General features: G+C 48.8%; 1 protein-coding gene across 14 annotated transcripts in view; it reads left to right on the top strand.

The window, feature by feature from the left end:
• The window catches only part of B3GNTL1 (UDP-GlcNAc:betaGal beta-1,3-N-acetylglucosaminyltransferase like 1), a 261,364-nt gene that overhangs the window by 185,110 nt on the left and 50,484 nt on the right, over positions 1-25,770 (top strand). For 13 of the 14 annotated variants that reach the window (XM_056549531.1, XM_056549528.1, XM_056549526.1 and 10 more), the window contains one exon: positions 18,962-19,057. The exons of the other annotated variant lie outside the window; for it this stretch is intronic. In XM_056549531.1, coding sequence (XP_056405506.1) covers positions 18,962-19,057 — 96 coding nt within the window. The remainder of the gene's footprint in view (positions 1-18,961; positions 19,058-25,770) is intronic. 14 annotated transcript variants of the gene reach the window in all.

Below are 25,770 nucleotides of genomic sequence, written 5' to 3'. Positions count from 1 at the left end.
GAACTGTGTCTGATTCTGTTCTGCTATTTTAGACTCCTTCCCATTCTCAGATACCTATTTGTAGGTAAGAATGGTCAGCCCACACCTTTCACTTTCATCTTCTTAAAGGGGTACTCTGCCCATAGATGTCTTGTCTGCTATCCAATGGATAGGGGATAAGATGTCTGATTGCGGGGGTTCCACCCCTTGGGACCCCCCACAATCTCGACTGTGGCACCCCAGACATCTGGTGCACGGAACGAACTTTTCTCCGTGCCGGATGACTTATGATTCGGGGCGGAGGCTAGTGAAGTCACGGCCACGCCACACTCGTGACATCACGGCCACACCCCCTCAATGCAAGTCTATGGGAGGGGCGTGACGGCCGTCACGCCCCTCCCATAGACTTGCATTGAGGTAGCATGGCCGTGACGTCATGAGCAGGGCGTGGCTGTGATGTCACACGCCTCCGGCACTGCACCCGATGCTGTAAATGAACACCGGCTGCAGCAGGGAGATTGCGGAGTCCCCAGCGGTGGGACCCCCGTGATCAGACATCTTATCTTATCTGACCCTTTAAGGGTCACAAGAGTTTTTCTGCCCTACCAGTCTGCTCTTGGTCTACAGCCGGCCATACTCTTTAAAGTTAGCCCAGCCCATCAGTTTTGGCCATATTTGTCAAATATTTTTTGATGTAAAGCTGGCCATACCTGTTGGATAGATGTCGGCCAAGCCCGCTACTCTTGGCACAGCCGACACACTATCTTATGGGTTTGGTGGCCTCTTGATTACCTTGATGGCAGATATCAGGGGTGAGAAAGAATGGACATGCTAGGTGCCACCACCAATTTATTGCCCTCAGCTGACAGAAGTTTACTTTCTTGTATGTGTGGCCATCTTTAGTGACTCTCCCCAGATGGTAGATGTTCTCCAACACCTGTCGGTTTTGGTACAGGGACTTGACCCGTTTCACGTACTTCTTCATCGTGGTTCACAAGAAACCTTCAGCCCTACTAGTCTGCTTTTGGCTCAAGACCATTTTACTGTTTTTGATTAAGTTGCCTGTTTTGCAACTTTTTGCTCTCTCTTGCACAATGCTCCGTAACGTAGAACACGTTTAGTCTGAGTCATGAGGTTGGTATTGTTGAGGAGCTCTACTCAGCAGAATGTTCACTTCCTGCTCTTGACTCTTGGCCTTGATCTTGAACTAAATCTTCTCGTCGATTAATCACAGGACGGTCCCGTAATCCAGGACATATTGAGTGCAGGCAATTATGTAAGCATTGGCCAAAGTGGGCATTTTGGATGCCAAAGTCAAGCCACCTAGTCCATCAAGTTCAGCTGAGGAGCAGAGGAGATGGATGAAGGGGAGGGGATGTGATTTTGTATTCCTACATACACATTAAAGGGGTACTCTGCCCCTAGACATCTTAGCCCTTATCCAAAGGATTATGGGGGGCCTGCCGCTGGGGACCCCCGCAATCTCTGCTGTGGCACCCAAGACATCCTGTGCACGGCTATAAAAAAGAGAAAGTACAGCGCTCCATAGTGTATTAAAAGTGGAGGTAGTTTATTCTCCCACCATGCAACGCATTTCACTGCTTCAGCAGCTTCATCAGGCCTGTAGTAGTGAAACACGTTGCATGGTGGGAGAATACACTACCTCCACTTTTAACTTACCTGTCGATATCCTGTGTCCTGCGCCAACTGAAGCCTGTACCTACACTGAAGCCTTCTCTGTTAATATCCTGTGCACGAAGCCAACTTCGATCCATGCTGGATGACTGGTGACGCGTGGCAGAGGCATGTGACGTTACGGTCACGTCCCACTCCTGGCGTCATGGCCATGTCCCCTCAATGCAAGTCTATGGGAGGGGGCGTGATGGCCATCACGCCCCCTCCCATAGACTTGCATTGAGGTGGCATGGCCGTGACACGAGCGGGATGTGACCGTAATGTAATTAGCCTCCCATAGACTTGCATTGAGGGAGCGTGGCCATGACATCACTAGCCTCCAGCACTGCACCTGACGCTCTAAACGAACGCTGGGTGCAGTCGGGAGATCATCGGGGACGGGCCCCCCACGATCAGACATCTTATAAAATGTCTAGGGCTGGAGTACCCCTTTTAATGTTATAATGTTCTAAGAATGTAACTAAGCCTGTATTCATGCCCTTAACTGTTTATGCCGTGAGCAGTTCCTAAGGTAGACTGTTCCATAAATTCTTAGTTCTTATGGTAAAGAAGCCCCTGATTTTGCCATTTTTTTGTGTGTTTTTGACCACTGTGGTGGCTGAGGAGTCCTCCTGTGCTCTTTCACCCGATTTGCAGATTTTTTTTCCTCCCACGCATTTCATGCCTCCTCGATCATGTTTATTAAGAAAACTTCAATGTTGTGCAGAAGAACGCCGTTCACATTGATAAGTTTCTTGTCTTCTATTCTCCTGAAGGTATGGTTCCATCCCTAGATGCCCATTTTACCGTTTTCTTCCAAAACAGGTGCCAAAATTGGACCCCAGTTCTGTTGAATTGCGCTTCGGGCCGCCACATTGGAGCTGAGTTGCTATGCTTTTATATATAATTTTTAGCATTTCATGTGCCCACAGTGGGGTGAACGATAGCCCCCAATCACCATCAGGTCACAGACATGTTCTCCTGCACAATCGTTATGTAATGACGCGTTTCGGTGCCTCCTCCTCCTATGTTGAGGTGAGCTGGCGTCCTGTCCTTGTCCGTCCCGTGGTGAGTAATGATGCCTGTAATCCGCGTCTATACTTAGCTGTGATAACAGTAAGGTAACACCGGGTGTAACAATACTCTAACCACACACCGAGGACAATGGGCCTGGATGTGTACGTGTAACGGAGATTACAGCTGCGATAGCTGTGTGATGTCCTGGCACCGTCACGCCACTCCTATTATTACTACAGCTTCCACATCTACCAGCATCCTCAGACCCGAGTCCCTGTCCTAGCATAGTCCTGCTCACACAGCTGCATGGTGTTACAGTGTATCAGTGTAGGTAATAAGGTAGTCCTGGAGATATCTAGTTCCATCATACTGATAGGATTATATGGAGGGACCCTGGGGTGACCTCTGGTGGCGGTGTACTAGTCCCGCTAACATAGTCCTGCTCACACAGCTGCATGGTGTTACAGTGTATCGGTGTAGGTAATAAGTAAGTCCTGGAGATATCTAGCTCCATCATACAGATAGGGTTATATGGGGGGATCACCCTGAGGTGAGGTCCGGTGGCGCCTCCTATGGGCGCCGTATCCTCACGTATATCGTAGACGTCCTCTGAGCGCGGTGCGTTGTGGTTTTTGGGTCATTTAATATCAGAGTCTTCCAGGTCCGGGATTAATTCCTCATGATGAAGGAGCTGGGACATCTGAGCTCCTCACCTGATCTTCAAAGCCTCCAGTGAATGTTGGCTCACCGCCGGGAATAATCCGCTCCCTAATCCCGACAGACCGGTCCTGCCTGTTGTTGGAGAAATTTTAAGTTGAAGAGACCACACACAATATCCGCCATTATGTAATGACTGTAGGTGTGCGGGAGGTATCAGCCCGTGACTGACTACAGGTGGAACCCCGCGGGTGATGGCAGGTTACCTAGCAACAGGGAGACTTCCTGTCCGGGTGACCACCATCTAAGTGCATGTAGTCACAGGATGAACCTATGTAATGATGTCTCTTCTGTAGTGATGTCTCTCTTCTGTAGTGATGTCTCTCTTCTGTAGTGATGTCTCTTCTGTAGTGATGTCTCTTCTGTAGTGATGTCTCTTCTGTAGTGATGTCTCTTCTGTAGTGATGTCTCTTCTGTAGTGATGTCTCTTCTGTAGTGATGTCTCCTCTGTAGTGATGTCTCTGTGATGTCTCTCTTCTGTAGTGATGTCTCTGTGATGTCTCTCTTCTGTAGTGATGTCTCTGTGATGTCTCTCTTCTGTAGTGATGTCTCTTCTGTTGTGATGTCTCTCTTCTGTTGTGATGTCTCTCTTCTGTTGTGATGTCTCTCTTCTGTTGTGATGTCTCTCTTCTGTTGTGATGTCTCTTCTGTAGTGATGTCTCTTCTGTAGTGATGTCTCTGTGATGTCTCTCTTCTGTAGTGATGTCTCTTCTGTAGTGATGTCTCTTCTGTAGTGATGTCTCTTCTGTAGTGATGTCTCTTCTGTAGTGATGCCTCTCCTCTTGTATACACAGATAATCTTTCCTGATCGATCACATGTTTGTCTGGATCTTTCTCTGTACAGTCTGGGGGTCTGTGACTTTGGGGGCAGGAGATAGCGGAGGGGCCACAGGTCACCATCTTATCAGTCTCACGACCTCTGCCCTCAGGGGGTCACCATTAGATAGCGCTTAACTCTAAAGTCATATCATAGATAACGATAGGATTATGTGAGGACAGCGCCACCTAGTGGCTGCATCACCGTGAAAGTCTTATAATGCTAACAAGTTTGTATGGGGTATGAATATTTATATCAATGTGAGGTGACCATGTCCTAGGAAGAGCTGGGGGCCCTGCTCTGTGTACTGTTCTGAGGTCCTTGTAATGTTTCAGGGCACTTGTAATGTTTCAGGGCACTTGTTCTGTTTCAGGGCACTTGTACTGTTTCAGGGCACTTGTACTGTTTCAGGGCCCTTGTACTGTTTCAGGGCACTTGTAATGTTTCAGGGCACTTGTAATGTTTCAGGGCACTTGTACTGTTTCAGGACACTTGTACTGTTTCAGGGCCCTTGTAATGTTTCAGGGCACTTGTAATGTTTCAGGGCACTTGTTCTGTTTCAGGGCACTTGTAATGTTTCAGGGCACTTGTAATGTTTCAGGGCACTTGCAATGTTTCAGGGCACTTGTAATGTTTCAGGGCACTTGTAATGTTTCAGGGCACTTGTAGTGTTTCAGGGCACTTGTAGTGTTTCTGGGCACTTGTAGTGTTTCTGGGCACTTGTAATGTTTCAGGGCACTTGTGCTGTTTCAGGGCCCTTGTACTGTTTCAGGGCCCTTGTAATGTTTCAGGGCCCTTGTAATGTTTCAGGGCACTTGTACTGTTTCAGGACACTTGTACTGTTTCAGGGCACTTGTAATGTTTCAGGGCACTTGTACTGTTTCAAGGCCCTTGTAATGTTTCAGGGCACTTGTAATGTTTCAGGGCACTTGTACTGTTTCAGGACACTTGTGCTGTTTCAGGGCCCTTGTACTGTTTCAGGGCCCTTGTAATGTTTCAGGGCACTTGTAATGTTTCAGGGCACTTGCAATGTTTCATGGCACTTGTACTGTTTCAGGACACTTGTACTGTTTCAGGGCCCTTGTTCTGTTTCAGGGCCCTTGTACTGTTTCAGGGCACTTGTAATGTTTCAGAGCCCTTGTTCTGTTTCAGGACACTTGTACTGTTTCAGGGCCCTTGTACTGTTTCAGGGCCCTTGTACTGTTTCAGGGCCCTTGTACTGTTTCAGGGCCCTTGTAATGTTTCAGGGCCCTTGTACTGTTTCAGGGCCCTTGTACTGTTTCAGGGCCCTTGTACTGTTTCAGGGCCCTTGTACTGTTTCAGGGCCCTTGTACTGTTTCAGGGCACTTGTACTGTTTCAGGGCCCTTGTACTGTTTCAGGGCCCTTGTACTGTTTCAGGGCCCTTGTACTGTTTCAGGGCACTTGTACTGTTTCAGGGCACTTGTACTGTTTCAGGGCACTTGTACTGTTTCAGGGCACTTGTAGTGTTTCAGGGCACTTGTAGTGTTTCAGGGCCCTTGTACTGTTTCAGGGCACTTGTACTGTTTCAGGGCCCTTGTACTGTTTCAGGGCCCTTGTACTGTTTCAGGGCACTTGTAATGTTTCAGGGCACTTGTAATGTTTCAGGGCACTTGTAATGTTTCAGGACACTTGTAATGTTTCAGGACACTTGTAATGTTTCAGGGCACTTGTAGTGTTTCTGGGCACTTGTACTGTTTCAGGGCACTTGTACTGTTTCAGGGCACTTGTACTGTTTCAGGGCCCTTGTAATGTTTCAGGGCCCTTGTAATGTTTCAGGGCACTTGTAATGTTTCAGGGCACTTGTACTGTTTCAGGGCACTTGTACTGTTTCAGGGCACTTGTAATGTTTCAGGGCACTTGTAATGTTTCAGGGCCCTTGTGCTGTTTCAGGGCCCTTGTGCTGTTTCAGGGCCCTTGTGCTGTTTCAGGGCCCTTGTAATGTTTCAGGGCACTTGTAATGTTTCAGGGCACTTGTTCTGTTTCAGGGCACTTGTAATGTTTCTGGGCACTTGTAATGTTTCAGGGCACTTGCAATGTTTCATGGCACTTGTACTGTTTCAGGACACTTGTAGTGTTTCAGGGCCCTTGTAGTGTTTCAGGGCCCTTGTACTGTTTCAGGGCACTTGTAGTGTTTCAGGGCACTTGTAGTGTTTCAGGGCACTTGTAGTGTTTCAGGGCACTTGTAGTGTTTCAGGGCACTTGTAATGTTTCAGGACACTTGTAATGTTTCAGGGCACTTGTAATGTTTCAGGGCACTTGTAATGTTTCAGGGCCCTTGTAATGTTTCAGGGCCCTTGTAATGTTTCAGGGCCCTTGTAATGTTTCAGGGCACTTGTACTGTTTCAGGGCCCTTGTACTGTTTCAGGGCCCTTGTACTGTTTCAGGGCCCTTGTAATGTTTCAGTGCACTTGTAGTGTTTCAGGGCCCTTGTAGTGTTTCAGGGCCCTTGTACTGTTTCAGGGCCCTTGTACTGTTTCAGGGCACTTGTAATGTTTCAGGGCCCTTGTACTGTTTCAGGGCACTTGTACTGTTTCAGGGCACTTGTAATGTTTCAGGGCACTTGTACTGTTTCAGGGCACTTGTAATGTTTCAGGGCACTTGTGCTGTTTCAGGGCCCTTGTGCTGTTTCAGGTCCCTTGTGCTGTTTCAGGGCCCTTGTGCTGTTTCAGGGCACTTGTGCTGTTTCAGGGCACTTGTGCTGTTTCAGGGCACTTGTAATGTTTCAGGGCACTTGTAATGTTTCAGGGCACTTGTACTGTTTCAGGGCACTTGTACTGTTTCAGGGCACTTGTACTGTTTCAGGGCACTTGTAATGTTTCAGGGCACTTGTACTGTTTCAGGGCACTTGTAGTGTTTCAGGGCACTTGTAGTGTTTCAGGGCACTTGTAGTGTTTCAGGGCACTTGTAGTGTTTCAGGGCCCTTGTACTGTTTCAGGGCACTTGTACTGTTTCAGGGCCCTTGTACTGTTTCAGGGCACTTGTAATGTTTCAGGACACTTGTAATGTTTCAGGACACTTGTAATGTTTCAGGACACTTGTAGTGTTTCAGGGCACTTGTAGTGTTTCTGGGCACTTGTACTGTTTCAGGGCACTTGTACTGTTTCAGGGCCCTTGTAATGTTTCAGGGCCCTTGTAATGTTTCAGGGCACTTGTAATGTTTCAGGGCACTTGTAATGTTTCAGGGCACTTGTACTGTTTCAGGGCACTTGTACTGTTTCAGGGCACTTGTAATGTTTCAGGGCACTTGTGCTGTTTCAGGGCCCTTGTGCTGTTTCAGGGCCCTTGTGCTGTTTCAGGGCCCTTGTGCTGTTTCAGGGCCCTTGTGCTGTTTCAGGGCACTTGTAATGTTTCAGGGCACTTGTTCTGTTTCAGGGCACTTGTTCTGTTTCAGGGCACTTGTAATGTTTCTGGGCACTTGTAATGTTTCAGGGCACTTGCAATGTTTCATGGCACTTGTACTGTTTCAGGGCACTTGTACTGTTTCAGGACACTTGTAGTGTTTCAGGGCCCTTGTACTGTTTCAGGGCACTTGTAGTGTTTCAGGGCACTTGTAGTGTTTCAGGGCACTTGTAGTGTTTCAGGGCACTTGTAATGTTTCAGGGCACTTGTAATGTTTCAGGGCACTTGTAATGTTTCAGGGCCCTTGTAATGTTTCAGGGCACTTGTAATGTTTCAGGGCCCTTGTAATGTTTCAGGGCCCTTGTACTGTTTCAGGGCCCTTGTACTGTTTCAGGGCCCTTGTACTGTTTCAGGGCCCTTGTAATGTTTCAGGGCACTTGTAGTGTTTCAGGGCCCTTGTAGTGTTTCAGGGCCCTTGTACTGTTTCAGGGCCCTTGTACTGTTTCAGGGCACTTGTAATGTTTCAGGGCCCTTGTACTGTTTCAGGGCACTTGTACTGTTTCAGGGCACTTGTAATGTTTCAGGGCACTTGTACTGTTTCAGGGCACTTGTAATGTTTCAGGGCACTTGTGCTGTTTCAGGGCCCTTGTGCTGTTTCAGGGCACTTGTGCTGTTTCAGGGCACTTGTGCTGTTTCAGGGCACTTGTAATGTTTCAGGGCACTTGTACTGTTTCAGGGCACTTGTACTGTTTCAGGGCACTTGTACTGTTTCAGGGCACTTGTACTGTTTCAGGGCACTTGTAGTGTTTCAGGGCCCTTGTACTGTTTCAGGGCACTTGTACTGTTTCAGGGCCCTTGTACTGTTTCAGGGCCCTTGTACTGTTTCAGGGCCCTTGTACTGTTTCAGGGCACTTGTAATGTTTCAGGGCACTTGTAATGTTTCAGGGCACTTGTAATGTTTCAGGGCACTTGTAATGTTTCAGGACACTTGTAATGTTTCAGGGCACTTGTAATGTTTCAGGGCCCTTGTAATGTTTCAGGGCACTTGTACTGTTTCAGGGCCCTTGTAATGTTTCAGGGCCCTTGTTCTGTTTCAGGGCACTTGTACTGTTTCAGGGCACTTGTAATGTTTCAGGGCCCTTGTAATGTTTCAGGGCACTTGTAATGTTTCAGGGCACTTGTAATGTTTCAGGGCACTTGTAATGTTTCAGGGCCCTTGTAATGTTTCAGGGCACTTGTACTGTTTCAGGGCCCTTGTAATGTTTCAGGGCCCTTGTTCTGTTTCAGGGCACTTGTACTGTTTCAGGGCACTTGTAATGTTTCAGGGCCCTTGTAGTGTTTCAGGGCCCTTGTACTGTTTCATGGCCCTTGTACTGTTTCAGGGCACTTGTAATGTTTCAGGGCCCTTGTACTGTTTCAGGGCACTTGTACTGTTTCAGGGCACTTGTAATGTTTCAGGGCACTTGTACTGTTTCAGGGCACTTGTAGTGTTTCAGGGCACTTGTAATGTTTCAGGGCACTTGTACTGTTTCAGGGCACTTGTACTGTTTCAGGGCACTTGTACTGTTTCAGGGCACTTGTAATGTTTCAGGACACTTGTACTGTTTCAGGGCACTTGTAGTGTTTCAGGGCACTTGTACTGTTTCAGGGCACTTGTAGTGTTTCAGGGCACTTGTAATGTTTCAGGGCACTTGTAATGTTTCAGGGCACTTGTAATGTTTCAGGACACTTGTACTGTTTCAGGGCCCTTGTAATGTTTCAGGGCACTTGTTCTGTTTCAGGGCACTTGTAGTGTTTCAGGGCACTTGTACTGTTTCAGGGCACTTGTAATGTTTCAGGACACTTGTAATGTTTCAGGACACTTGTACTGTTTCAGGGCACTTGTAATGTTTCAGGGCACTTGTTCTGTTTCAGGGCACTTGTAGTGTTTCAGGGCACTTGTACTGTTTCAGGGCACTTGTAGTGTTTCAGGGCACTTGTAATGTTTCAGGGCACTTGTAATGTTTCAGGACACTTGTAGTGTTTCAGGGCACTTGTAGTGTTTCAGGGCACTTGTAGTGTTTCAGGGCACTTGTAGTGTTTCAGGGCACTTGTACTGTTTCAGGGCACTTGTAGTGTTTCAGGGCACTTGTAGTGTTTCAGGGCACTTGTAGTGTTTCAGGGCACTTGTAGTGTTTCAGGGCACTTGTACTGTTTCAGGGCACTTGTAATGTTTCAGGGCACTTGTAATGTTTCAGGGCCCTTGTAATGTTTCAGGGCCCTTGTAATGTTTCAGGGCACTTGTAATGTTTCAGGGCCCTTGTAATGTTTCAGGGCCCTTGTAATGTTTCAGGGCACTCGTAATGTGTCCAGTTTCGGGGCCCTTGTCCTGTTCTGAGGCCCTTGGTCTGTGTCCTCTTCTGGGGTCCTTTTCCTGTTCTAGGTCCCTTGTAATGTTCTGGGGCCCTTGTCCTGTTGTGAGGCCCCTGCTCAGTGTTCTTTTCTGCGGCCCCTGCTCTGTGTCCTGTTCTGGGGCCCTTGTCCTGTTCTGGGGCCCTTGTCCTGTTCTGGGGCCCTTGTCCTGTTGCAGGGCCCCTGCTCTGTGTCCTGTTCTGAGGCCCTTGCCCTGTTGCGGGGCCCCTGCTCTGTGTCCTGTTCTGGGGCCCTTGTCCTGTTCTGGGGCCCTTGTCCTGTTCTGGGGCCCTTGTCCTGTTGCGGGGCCCCTGCTCTGTGTCCTGTTCTGAGGCCCTTGTCCTGTTGCGGGGCCCCTGCTCTGTGTCCTGTTCTGAAACCCTTGTTCTGTGTCCACTTCTGGGGTCCTTGTTCTGTTCTAGGTCGCTTGTAATGTTCTGGGGCCCTTGTCCAATTCTGGGGCCCTTGTCCAATTCTGGGGCCCTTGTCCAGTTCTGGGGCCCTTGTCCTGTTCGGGGGCCCTTGTCTTGTTCTGGGGCCCTTGTCTTGTTCTGGGGCCCTTGTCTTGTTCTGGGGCCCTTGTCTTGTTCTGGGGCCCTTGTCCTTTTCTGGGGCCCTTGTCCTTTTCTGGGGCCCTTGTCCTGTTCTGGGGCCCTTGTCCTGTTCTGGGGCCCTTGTCCTGTTCTGGGGCCCTTGTCCTGTTGTGAGGCCCCTGCTCGGTGTCCTGTTCTGGGGCCCTTGTCCTGTTCTGGGGCCCTTGTCCTGTTCTGGGGCCCTTGTCCTGTTGTGGGGCCCCTGCTCGGTGTCCTGTTCTGGGGCCCTTGTCCTGTTCTGGGGCCCCTGCTCTCTGTCCTGTTGCGGGGCCCGGGATGTGTTTTCCCAGTGGAGTCCCCTGCACTTTGCACTTTGTACAGGGATCAGTCGTCTCTGGGCCCCGGTATATGGCGCCGCTCATCATGTCTCTCTATAAGGAGAAGATACGACGCTTCTCTAAAACCCTTAAGGAGAAGAATTTGCGCTTCTGTAAGAGGTTCAGGGAGGTAAGTGACATATAGCCAACCTGCAGGGCATGCTGGGAGTTGTAGTTTTACAACAGCTGGAGGCACCCTGGTTGGGTAACACTGCTCTGATGAGACAGGAGGAGGATTTCAGTTACTGCAGACACTGATCATAACTGTTCTCTAATAGAGCAGAGCCGCAGTGTAAAGCATGGGATGGGCCGGGCATGCTGGGAGTTGTAGTTTTACAACAGCTGGAGGCCCCCTGGTTGGGGAACACTGCTCTGATGAGACAGGAGGAGGATTTCAGTTACTGCAGACACTGATCATAACTGTTCTCTAATAGAGCAGAGCTGCAGTGTAAATCATGGGATGGGCTGGGCATGCTGGGAGTTGTAGTTTTGCAACAGCTGGAGGCCCCCTGGTTGGGGAACACTGCTCTGATGAGACAGGAGGAGGATTTCAGTTACTGCAGACACTGATCATAACTGTTCTCTAATAGAGCAGAGCTGCAGTGTAAAGCATGGGATGGGCCGGGCATGCTGGGAGTTGTAGTTCTACAACAGCTGGAGGCCCCCTGGTTGGAGAACACTGCTCTGATGAGACAGGAGGAGGATTTCAGTTACTACAGACACTGATCATAACTGTTCTCTAATAGAGCAGAGCTGCAGTGTAAAGCATGGGATGGGCCGGGCATGCTGGGAGTTGTAGTTTTACAACAGCTGGAGGCCCCCTGGTTGGGGAACACTGCTCTGATGAGACAGGAGGAGGATTTCAGTTACTGCAGACACCGATCATAACTGTTCTCTAATAGAGCAGAGCCGCAGTGTAAAGCATGGGATGGGCCGGGCATGCTGGGAGTTGTAGTTTTACAACAGCTGGAGGCTCCCTGGTTGGGTAACGCTGCTCTGATGAGACAGGAGGAGGATTTCAGTTACTGTAGACACTGATCATAACTGTTCTCTAATAGAGCAGAGCTGCAGTGTAAAGCATGGGATGGGCCGGGCATGCTGGGAGTTGTAGTTTTACAACAGCTGGAGGCCCCCTGGTTGGGGAACACTGCTCTGATGAGACAGGAGGAGGATTTCAGTTACTGCAGACACCGATCATAACTGTTCTCTAATAGAGCAGAGCTGCAGTGTAAAGCATGGGATGGGCCGGGCATGCTGGGAGTTGTAGTTTTACAACAGCTGGAGGCTCCCTGGTTGGGTAACACTGCTCTGATGAGACAGGAGGAGGATTTCAGTTACTGCAGACACTGATCATAACTGTTCTCTAATAGAGCAGAGCTGCAGTGTAAAGCATGGGATGGGCCGGGCATGCTGGGAGTTGTAGTTTTACAACAGCTGGAGGCACCCTGGTTGGGTAACACTGCTCTGATGAGACAGGAGGAGGATTTCAGTTACTGCAGACACTGATCATAACTGTTCTCTAATAGAGCAGAGCCGCAGTGTAAAGCATGGGATGGGCCGGGCATGCTGGGAGTTGTAGTTTTACAACAGCTGGAGGCCCCCTGGTTGGGGAACACTGCTCTGATGAGACAGGAGGAGGATTTCAGTTACTGCAGACACTGATCATAACTGTTCTCTAATAGAGCAGAGCCGCAGTGTAAAGCATGGGATCAGACCGAGGAGGTGGATTTCAGTGCTTAGGCCAGTGTTTCCCAAACAGGGTGCCTCCAGCTGTTGCAAAACTACAACCCCCAGCATGCCCAGACAGCCGTTGGCTGTCGGGGCATGCTGGGAGTTGTAGTTTTGCAAGCACACTGGTAGGGAAACACAGCTGTATGAGCATTTAGTTGATACAATTCTGCTGCGGTCCCTTTAAGAGTGCGGTGCCCCCGGTGGCAGTGTAAGGGTTAAGCGCGCTGCAGGACGGGCCCCGGATCCACCTACGCTCCCAGCTCTGCTCCTAATAATATTAGGCCGGGAAGTGCGGAGGAGACGAGCCCTCTGATCCATCTACATCTCACTATATCCAGGATCTCTGCCGGCTGTCACTGAATGGAAACAGCAGCAGATCATAACTTCTTCACTTGGATGCAAAAACTACAACTCCCAGCATGCCCTGACAGTCTGTGGCCTCCTATGGGTCCATAATGGTCACTAACTGCAACTCCCATCATGCCCCGACAGCCTTCTGCCTTCTAGGGTCCACAATGTTAGATAACTACAACTCCCATCATGTCCCGACACCCTTCCGCCTCCCTGAGTCCACAATGGTAGATAACTACAACTCCCAGCATGTCCCGACAGCCTTCTGCCTCCTATGGTCCATAATGGTAGATAACTACAACTCCCATCATGTCCCGACAGCCTTCTGCCTCCTATGGTCCATAATGGTAGATAACTACAACTCCCAGCATGCCCCGACAGCCTTCTGCCTCCTATGGTCCACAATGGTAGATAACTACAACTCCCATCATGTCCCGACAGCTTTCTGCCTCCTATGGTCCATAATGGTAGATAACTACAACTCCCAGCATGCCCCGACAGCCTTCTGCCTCCTATGGTCCATAATGGTAGATAACTACAACTCCCATCATGCCCCGACAGCCTTCTGCCTCCTATGGTCCATAATGGTAGATAACTACAACTCCCAGCATGCCTTGAGAGCTTTCAGCTGATGCGTTGATCTCTAAGATCAGTGTTCCCCAACCGGCAGCTCTCAAGTGGTTAAAAAAAACTACAACTCCCTGCATGCCCTGACCACGCCAGACTTGTTGGGAGTTGTAGTTTTGCAAACGTAGAACCGAGGGAGAAAACTTTTGCAGCCAGTATGTATGCATAGGAGGAGGAAGGCTGTCAGGGCATGCTGGGTGTAGTAGTTCTGCAGCCATTATGGACCCATAGGAGGCTGATGGCTGTCAGGGCATGCTGGGAGTAGTAGTTCTGCAGCCATTATGGACCCATAGGAGGCTGATGGCTGTCAGGGCATGCTGGGAGTAGTAGTTCTGCAACCATTATGGACCCATAGGAGGCTGATGGCTGTCAGGGCATGCTGGGAGTAGTAGTTCTGCAACCATTATGGACCCATAGGAGGCTGATGGCTGTCAGGGCAGGCTGGGAGTTGTGATTTTCCAACAATTGCACAGCAGTGTTTCGTTTTGCTGTTGCAAAACTAAAATTCCCAGCATGCCCGGACAGCCGAAGGCTGTCCAGGCATGCTGGGAGTTGTAGTTTTTCCCCAAATGGAGGCACCCTGGTTGGGAAACACCAGTTATATATAGGTATGGCTGTCCGGGCATGCTGGGAGTTGTAGTTTTGCAACAGCAGGAGGCACCCTGGTTGGGAAACACAAGTTTTATATAGTTATAGCTGTCCGGGCATGCTGGAAGTTGTAGTTTTGCAACAGCTGGAGGCACCCTGGTTGGGAAACAGTGCTGTAGATAGAGCTGGGTCCCAGTGAGCCGGGTCTCCAGCAGCGCAGAGTATTTCAGCAGAGGAGTGTGCTGGGTGATGACATTACACGGTAGTAGTAACAATAATAAATGGCGCGTGTTATCGGTGGCAGGTAGAGCGGAGGTGACAGGTGTGAGGGAGAAGTCTCCTGCACGCAGCGTGTCCTGGCAGGACGGCTCCTGAACACGCGGGATAATCTGCAGGGATTAGTGACAGGCGGCAGAGAGGGCCGACCGGTTCCCCAGGGACAACGTGTTCCGGCATCAACCTCTTCTCCTGTTATTACTATCAGCGCCGTTAAATGTCACAGTCTGGGACGTCTGTGACCTCAGAGGTGGGGACGCAGCTGCTGCAGCTCTTCTTCGCATGATACCACCTACACCTGTACCCCATCAATTATACCACCTACACCTGTACCCCATCAATTATACCACCTACACCTGTACCCCATCAATTATACCACCTACACCTGTACCCCATCAATTATACCACCTACACCTGTACCCCATCAATTATACCACCTACACCTGTACCCCATCAGTTATACCACCTACACCTGTACCCCATCAATTATACCACCTACACCTGTACCCCATCAATTATACCACCTACACCTGTACCCCATCAATTATACCACCTACACCTGTACCCCATCAATGATACCACCTACACCTGTACCCCATCAATTATACCACCTACACCTGTACCCCATCAATTATACCACCTACACCTGTACCCCATCAATTATACCACCTACACCTGTACCCCATCAATTACACCACCTACACCTGTACCCCATCAATTATACCACCTACACCTGTACCCCATCAATTATACCCCCTACACCTGTACCCCATCAATTATACCACCTACACCTGTACCCCATCAATTATACCCCCTACACCTGTACCCCATCAATTATACCCCCTACACCTGTACCCCATCAATTATACCACCTACACCTGTACCCCATCAATTATACCACCTACACCTGTACCCCATCAATTATACCACCTACACCTGTACCCCATCAATTATACCACCTACACCTGTACCCCATCAATTATACCTCCTACACCTGTACCCCATCAATTATACCTCCTACACCTGTACCCCATCAATTATACCACCTACACCTGTACCCCATCAATTATACCACCTACACCTGTATCCCATCAATTATACCACCTACACCTGTACCCCATCAATTATACCCCCTACACCTGTACCCCATCAATTATACCACCTACACCTGTACCCCATCAATTATACCTCCTACACCTGTACCCCATCAATTATACCACCTACACCTGTACCCCATCAATTATACCACCTACACCTGTACCCCATCAATTATACCACCTACACCTGTACCCCATCAATTATACCACCTACACCTGTACCCCATCAATTATACCACCTACACCTGTACCCCATCAATTATACCACCTACACCTGTACCCCATCAATTATACCACCTACACCTGTACCCCATCAATTATACCCCCTACACCTGTACCCCATCAATTATACCCCCTACACCTGTACCCCATCAATTATACCACCTACACCTGTACCCCATCAATTATACCCCCTACACCTGTACCCCATCAATTATACCACCTACACCTGTACCCCATCAATTATACCACCTACACCTGTACCCCATCAATTATACCACCTACACCTGTACCCCATCAATTATACCACCTACACCTGTACCCCATCAATTATACCACCTACACCTGTACCCCATCAATTATACCACCTACACCTGTACCCCATCAATTATACCACCTACACCTGTACCCCATCAATTATACCACCTACACCTGTACCCCATCAATTATACCCCCTACACCTGTACCCCATCAATTATACCCCCTACACCTGTACCCCATCAATTATAGCACCTACACCTGTACCCCATCAATTATACCACCTACACCTGTACCCCATCAATTATACCACCTACACCTGTACCCCATCAATTATACCACCTACACCTGTACCCCATCAATTATACCACCTACACCTGTACCCCATCAATTATACCACCTAAACCTGTACCCCATCAATTATACCACCTAAACCTGTACCCCATCAATTATACCACCTACACCTGTACCCCATCAATTATACCACCTACACCTGTACCCCATCGATTATACCACCTACACCTGTACCCCATCGATTATACCACCTACACCTGTACCCCATCGATTATACCACCTACACCTGTACCCCATCGATTATAGCACCTACACCTGTACCCCATAAATTATACCACCTACACCTGTACCCCATCAATTATACCACCTACACCTGTACCCCATCAATTATACCACCTACACCTGTACCCCATCAATTATACCACCTACACCTGTACCCCATCAATTATACCACCTACACCTGTACCCCCATCAATTATACCAACTACACCTGTACCCCATCAATTATACCCCCTACACCTGTACCCCATCAATTATACCCCCTACACCTGTACCCCATCAATTATACCACCTACACCTGTACCCCATCAATTATACCACCTACACCTGTATCCCATCAATTATACCACCTACACCTGTACCCCATCAATTATACCACCTACACCTGTACCCCATCAATTACACCACCTACACCTGTACCCCATCAATTATACCACCTACACCTGTACCCCATCAATTATATCCCCTACACCTGTACCCCATCAATTATACCACCTACACCTGTACCCCATCAATTATACCACCTACACCTGTACCCCATCAATTATACCCCCTACACCTGTACCCCATCAATTATACCCCCTACACCTGTACCCCATCAATTATACCACCTACACCTGTACCCCATCAATGATACCACCTACACCTGTACCCCATCAATTATACCACCTACACCTGTACCCCATCAATTATACCAACTACAACTGTACCCCATCAATTATACCAACTACAACTGTACCCCATCAATTATACCCCCTACACCTGTACCCCATCAATTATACCACCTACACCTGTACCCCATCAATTATACCACCTACACCTGTACCCCATCAATTATACCACCTACACCTGTACCCCATCAATTATACCACCTACACCTGTACCCCATCAATTATACCACCTACACCTGTACCCCATCAATTATACCACCTACACCTGTACCCCATCAATTATATCCCCTACACCTGTACCCCATCAATTATACCACCTACACCTGTACCCCATCAATTATACCACCTACACCTGTACCCCATCAATTATACCACCTACACCTGTACCCCATCAATTATACCACCTACACCTGTACCCCATCAATTATACCACCTACACCTGTACCCCATCAATTATACCACCTACACCTGTACCCCATCAATTATACCACCTACACCTGTACCCCATCAATTATATCCCCTACACCTGTACCCCATCAATTATACCACCTACACCTGTACCCCATCAATTATATCCCCTACACCTGTACCCCATCAATTATACCACCTACACCTGTACCCCATCAATTATACCACCTACACCTGTACCCCCATCAATTATACCACCTACACCTGTACCCCATCAATTATACCCCCTACACCTGTACCCCATCAATTATACCACCTACACCTGTACCCCATCAATTATACCACCTAAACCTGTACCCCATCAATTATACCACCTACACCTGTACCCCATCAATTATACCACCTACACCTGTACCCCATCAATTATACCACCTACACCTGTACCCCATCAATTATACCACCTACACCTGTACCCCATCAATTATACCACCTACACCTGTACCCCATCAATTATACCTCCTACACCTGTACCCCATAAATTATACCACCTACACCTGTACCCCATCAATTATACCACCTACACCTGTATCCCATCAATTATACCACCTACACCTGTACCCCATCAATTATACCACCTACACCTGTACCCCATCAATTATACCACCTACACCTGTACCCCATCAATTATACCACCTACACCTGTACCCCATCAATTATACCACCTACACCTGTACCCCATCAATTATACCACCTACACCTGTACCCCATCAATTCCATATAATGCTCCAGCACCATGAATCCTTTCTTTCCCCTGAGGACAGGTTCGGTGTATTCACAGGCCGTCATTTATCACTCCCCTCGGTGGATGTTTTCTCAGACATTGTCAGGAGTTTCCCACCTTGTCCTGTCACCCTCTCACTACACTTACACACTGTTTACAAATTCCTCACACCGGGTCAATATTTGACGCATTTCAGGGGTGATGGGACCTTTCTCAGGCTGGGAGAACCGCTGGTGTTGACGTTGAGGGCGCCTGTTCCCACGCTGGGCCTGGTATGAATGGGGGGGGTCAGTACACACCAGACCGGGCACACCTGTCTCCTAGACCAGCCCCCAAAGGGCAGGAGTCTGTGGGCCATTGTGTCTGACTCAAGTCTACCACAGAGGGCAGTCTACCACATCTACCACAGAGGGCAGTCACACGACTTCCCGGGGTCCTAGTACCTCAAAGTATTGTAATATCAGGATATTCTCCATGGTGCCCGACCTAACAGACCCTCTGTGTGCTTCTTCTAGGTCTTCACATCACATGGACCCACCGTCATCATGCCCACCTGGTTCTGCTCCAGGGAGTGGTTCTGCTACGTGGGGCAGTTTGTTGAGGACGGACAGGTAAGGCACATCCTATTTGGTTCATGTAGAGAACAGCAGGGGGCGACAAAGAAAACAGGAAGGAGAAAAGACCCTCCCAAGGAAAGAGGAGATGGACTCTGGAGCAGTGGTCTCCAAACTATGTCCCTCCAGCATGCCCAAACTACAGCCTGCAGAATGAGAATAGAAAACTATCTGTACCGAACTACGCTACCATGACAACCCCAGAGCAAGCGTGATGAGTAGAGAACATGGCCTTTCCCAAACTTCACTACTGTAACATCCCCAGAGTAGATGAGTAAACTGTCTTACCAAACTATACTACCGTAACAACCCCAGAGTAAGCGTGATGAGTAGAGAACACGGCCTTTACCAAACTTCACTACTGTAACATCCCCAGAGTAGATGAGTAAACTGTCTTACCAAACTATACTACCGTAACAACACCAGAGCAAGCGTGATGAGTAGAGAACATGGCCTTTACCAAACTTCACTACTGTAACATCCCCAGAGTAGATAAAACTGTCTTACCAAACTATACTACCGTAACTAACAACCCCAGAGCAAGCGTGATGAGTAGAGAACACGGCCTGTACCAAACTTCACTACTGTAACATCCCCAGAGTAGATAAAACTGTCTTACCAAACTATACTACCGTAACTAACAACCCCAGAGTAAGCGTGATGAGTAGAGAACACGGCCTGTACCAAACTTCACTACTGTAACATCCCCAGAGTAGATAAAACTGTCTTACCAAACTATACTACCGTAACAACCCCAGAGTAAGCGTGATGAGTAGAGAACACGGCCTGTACCAAACTTCACTACTGTAACATCCCCAGAGTAGATAAAACTGTCTTACCAAACTATACTACCGTAACTAACAACCCCAGAGTAAGCGTGATGAGTAGAGAACACGGCCTGTACCAAACTTCACTACTGTAACATCCCCAGAGTAGATAAAACTGTCTTACCAAACTATACTACCGTAACTAACAACCCCAGAGTAAGCGTGATGAGTAGAGAACACGGCCTGTACCAAACTTCACTACTGTAACATCCCCAGAGTAGATAAAACTGTCTTACCAAACTATACTACCGTAACTAACAACCCCAGAGTAAGCGTGATGAGTAGAGAACACGGCCTGTACCAAACTTCACTACTGTAACATCCCCAGAGTAGATAAAACTGTCTTACCAAACTATACTACCGTAACAACCCCAGAGTAAGCGTGATGAGTAGAGAACACGGCCTGTACCAAACTTCACTACTGTAACATCCCCAGAGTAGATAAAACTGTCTTACCAAACTATACTACCGTAACAACCCCAGAGTAAGCGTGATGAGTAGAGAACACGGCCTGTACCAAACTTCACTACTGTAACATCCCCAGAGTAGATAAAACTGTCTTACCAAACTATACTACCGTAACTAACAACCCCAGAGTAAGCGTGATGAGTAGAGAACACGGCCTGTACCAAACTTCACTACTGTAACATCCCCAGAGTAGATAAAACTGTCTTACCAAACTATACTACCGTAACTAACAACCCCAGAGTAAGCGTGATGAGTAGAGAACACGGCCTGTACCAAACTTCACTACTGTAACATCCCCAGAGTAGATAAAACTGTCTTACCAAACTATACTACCGTAACTAACAACCCCAGAGTAAGCGTGATGAGTAGAGAACACGGCCTGTACCAAACTTCACTACTGTAACATCCCCAGAGTAGATAAAACTGTCTTACCAAACTATACTACCGTAACTAACAACCCCAGAGTAAGCGTGATGAGTAGAGAACACGGCCTGTACCAAACTTCACTACTGTAACATCCCCAGAGTAGATAAAACTGTCTTACCAAACTATACTACCGTAACTAACAACCCCAGAGTAAGCGTGATGAGTAGAGAACACGGCCTGTACCAAACTTCACTACTGTAACATCCCCAGAGTAGATAAAACTGTCTTACCAAACTATACTACCGTAACAACCCCAGAGTAAGCGTGATGAGTAGAGAACACGGCCTGTACCAAACTTCACTACTGTAACATCCCCAGAGTAGATAAAACTGTCTTACCAAACTATACTACCGTAACAATCCCAGAGTAAGCGTGATGAGTAGAGAACACGGCCTTTACCAAACTTCACTACTGTAACATCCCCAGAGTAGATGAGTAGAGAAAACTGTCTTACCAAACTATACTACCGTAACAATCCCAGAGTAAGCGTGATGAGTAGAGAACACGGCCTTTACCAAACTTCACTACTGTAACATCCCCAGAGTAGATGAGTAGAGAAAACTGTCTTACCAAACTATACTACTGTAACAACCCCAGAATAGATGAGTAAACTGTCTTACCAACCTATACTACCGTAACAACCCCAGTGTAAGCGTGATGAGTAGAGAACATGGCCTTTACCAAACTTCACTACTGTAACATCCCCCGAGTAGATGAGTAAACTGTCTTACCAAACTATACTACCGTAACAACACCAGAGCAAGCGTGATGAGTAGAGAACATGGCCTTTACCAAACTTCACTACTGTAACATCCCCCGAGTAGATGAGTAAACTGTCTTACCAACCTATACTACCGTAACAACACCAGAGCAAGCGTGAGGTGGGGAAGGATGGAGTAACTGTAAAGATAAAGGGGGAAAAGACGTCGTCTATGTATCTTCTCCATAATTTTGGGTTCTAGGAGTTCTGTGTCCCGTTGTTTTGCCCCCCCTCTCTGGTATAATGGTGGGTCATGTCAGACGTCTAGATATCTCTATATATGGAGAGTAAGCGGCTGATGGCGGATGGCAGGCCTGACCCGGGGCCCTGCTGTTCCTCAGCTTTGTACAATGTCCCATGTTCTCACCCTCCAGTGTGATAAAGACGGTCTGTCAGACGGCCAGGAATAACATGGTCCCCGGAACGCAGTGTGGGAAAGGGCGAGCGGGGTGTGAATGGGTCAGACTGGCTCATGTCACCACATCGTCCGCCTGCAGGGTCGTGTTGTTACAGTGAAACAGTGCTGCTCTATGGGGACTGCCACAAGTTAAAGGGGCCGCCATTGTGCTTTAGGGTGAGAATTGGGTGACTGCTGGTATGGCGGCTTTACACCACCCACAGAAGGTTGTGACACACCCACTGATTTTCTGTGCAGGAGTCCAGGAAAGTTGGGTGATATAACAGCGGTGCCATGATGATTCTGAACCTTCCCTTAGAGTAGTGATCCCCAGCTGTTGCAGAACTACAATTCTCAGCATGCCCTGATAGCCTTCAACCAAACTAGTGACAAAAATACGTCCATACCAGTTGTAAAACCACTACTCCCAGCATACCCCGACAACCAGCAGCCTCTAATGGGTCCAGACTGGTTGTAAGACTACAACTCCCATGATGCCCTGAAAGCTTTCGGCTGATGCTTTGATCTCTAAGATCAGTGTTCCCCAACCTTTGACTGTCAAACTGTTGTAACACTAAAACTCCCAGCATGCCCTAAGAGCCACAGTTGGCAGAAGTTGTAGTTTTGCATCTGTAGACCCATTGGAGAACAGTATTGCACCCAGTGGGAGGCTGAAGGCTGTCAGGGCATGCTGGGAGGTGTAGTTATTCCACCAGTATGGACCCATCAGAGGCTGGAGGCTGTCAGAGCATGCTGGGAGGTGTAGTTATTCCACCAGTATGGACCCATCAGAGGCTGAAGGCTGTCAGGGCATGCTGGGAGGTGTAGTTATTCCACCAGTATGGACCCATCAGAGGCTGAAGGCTGTCAGGGCATGCTGGGAGGTGTAGTTATTCCACCAGTATGGACCCATCAGAGGCTGAAGGCTGTCAGGGCATGCTGGGAGGTGTAGTTATTCCACCAGTATGGACCCATCAGAGGCTGGAGGCTGTCAGGGCATGCTGGGAGGTGTAGTTATTCCACCAGTATGGACCCATCAGAGGCTGGAGGCTGTCAGGGCATGCTGGGAGGTGTAGTTATTCCACCAGTATGGACCCATCAGAGGCTGGAGGCTGTCCGGGCATGCTGGGAGGTGTAGTTATTCCACCAGTATGGACCCATCAGAGGCTGGAGGCTGTCAGGGCATGCTGGGAGGTGTAGTTATTCCACCAGTATGGACCCATCAGAGGCTGAAGGCTGTCAGGGCATGCTGGGAGGTGTAGTTATTCCACCAGTATGGACCCATCAGAGGCTGGAGGCTGTCAGAGCATGCTGGGAGGTGTAGTTATTGCACCAGTATGGACCCATCAGAGGCTGAATGCTGTCAGGGCATGCTGGGAGGTGTAGTTATTCCACCAGTATGGACCCATCAGAGGCTGAAGGCTGTCAGGGCATGCTGGGAGGTGTAGTTATTCCACCAGTATGGACCCATCAGAGGCTGAAGGCTTTCGGGGCATGCTGGGAGGGGTAGTTTTGCCACCAGTATGGACCCATCAGAGGCTGAAGGCTGTCAGGGCATGCTGGGAGGTGTAGTTTTTCAACCAGTGTGGACACAAAGGAGATAATTTATGTAACCAGAGTGGACCCATTGAAGGCGGAACTCTGTCAGAGCATGCTGGGAGTTGTAGTTTTGCAACATGTATGGACTCATAAGAGGCCAAAGGCTGTCAGTGCATGATGGGATTTGTAGTTTTGCATCCAGTATGAACCCATAGGAGACCAGTTTTGTAACCAGTGTGGACACATAGGAAGCTGATGGCTGGGAGGTGTAGTTATTCCACCAGTATGGACCCATCAGAGGCTGGAGGCTGTCAGAGCATGCTGGGAGGTGTAGTTATTCCACCAGTATGGACCCATCAGAGGCTGAAGGCTGTCAGGGCATGCTGGGAGGTGTAGTTATTCCACCAGTATGGACCCATCAGAGGCTGAAGGCTGTCAGGGCATGCTGGGAGGTGTAGTTATTCCACCAGTATGGACCCATCAGAGGCTGAAGGCTGTCAGGGCATGCTGGGAGGTGTAGTTATTCCACCAGTATGGACCCATCAGAGGCTGGAGGCTGTCAGGGCATGCTGGGAGGTGTAGTTATTCCACCAGTATGGACCCATCAGAGGCTGGAGGCTGTCCGGGCATGCTGGGAGGTGTAGTTATTCCACCAGTATGGACCCATCAGAGGCTGGAGGCTGTCAGGGCATGCTGGGAGGTGTAGTTATTCCACCAGTATGGACCCATCAGAGGCTGAAGGCTGTCAGGGCATGCTGGGAGGTGTAGTTATTCCACCAGTATGGACCCATCAGAGGCTGGAGGCTGTCAGAGCATGCTGGGAGGTGTAGTTATTGCACCAGTATGGACCCATCAGAGGCTGAATGCTGTCAGGGCATGCTGGGAGGTGTAGTTATTCCACCAGTATGGACCCATCAGAGGCTGAAGGCTTTCGGGGCATGCTGGGAGGGGTAGTTTTGACACCAGTATGGACCCATCAGAGGCTGAAGGCTGTCAGGGCATGCTGGGAGGTGTAGTTATTCCACCAGTATGGACCCATCAGAGGCTGAAGGCTGTCAGGGCATGCTGGGAGGTGTAGTTATTCCACCAGTATGGACCCATCAGAGGCTGAAGGCTTTCGGGGCATGCTGGGAGGGGTAGTTTTGCCACCAGTATGGACCCATCAGAGGCTGAAGGCTGTCAGGGCATGCTGGGAGGTGTAGTTTTTCAACCAGTGTGGACACAAAGGAGATAATTTATGTAACCAGAGTGGACCCATTGAAGGCGGAACTCTGTCAGAGCATGCTGGGAGTTGTAGTTTTGCAACATGTATGGACTCATAAGAGGCCAAAGGCTGTCAGTGCATGATGGGATTTGTAGTTTTGCATCCAGTATGAACCCATAGGAGACCAGTTTTGTAACCAGTGTGGACACATAGGAAGCTGATGGCTGTCAGGGCATGCTGGGAGTTGTAGTTTTGCAGCAGTTGGAGGCATTATGGTTGGGGATCACTGCCTTAGAGGATGAATTGTGTCCAGCGTATGAATTGTTTCACGCTTTGGCCAAGAGTGCCCCCCCTTGTGTCAGTGGTAGAGTCCAGTCCCTAAGTGACCCTGTTGGGATGGACCAGACTAAAGGGGATAACACGGGGGAGGGTTCCAACATCTGTGACCCGCTCCTCACCCGGCTTCTCCTAATGTGGTTGCCCCCCACCTCGGGTGCCTGGGACACAAGGGGGCGTCTGTTTTTTCTTGGCACCGGTGGGGGGAAATGTAATTGGAGTTTTATCAGAGAGAAGAAAATCAGGTTTATATAGAAACCGTCACCAACCCACAGGAGAGATTCCCACACGAGGCCATCGCCACCGCCGCCACCGTATACCGCCACATTGTTTCCAGGAGAATCCGAGCCTGAGAAAAGAGGAGAAGGGGGGGGGCAGACAATTTATTTCCGGAATTTCCAGTTTGGTAGTAAAATCCATAACAAGTAATTGGTGAAAAATGGCGCAAAACGTTGTAGAAGACGATGAGCGAATCATACAGGATACATTGGTTGGAGTTATCAGGATTATAGAAACAGCACCACCCCTGTCCTCAGGTTATGTGCGGTATTACAACTTGGCTCCATTTACTTCAATTGAACTGAGCCGCAGTACCACACACAACCTGAGCATAAGGGGTGGCGCTGTTTCTGGAAGAATTATGTTTTTCTAATCCTGGAAAAGGGGTTGAGTAAAAAAAAAAACAGCGCCACCCCTGTCCTCAGGTTGTTTGCGGTATTACAACTTGGCTTCAGTCACTTAAATGGAACTGAG

Source organism: Hyla sarda, chromosome 13 (genome assembly GCF_029499605.1).
Source record: "Hyla sarda isolate aHylSar1 chromosome 13, aHylSar1.hap1, whole genome shotgun sequence".
Lineage (NCBI taxonomy): Eukaryota > Metazoa > Chordata > Amphibia > Anura > Hylidae > Hyla > Hyla sarda.
Note: the sequence above shows the minus strand (reverse complement) of the source record. Positions and strands in the feature narration are given on the sequence as shown.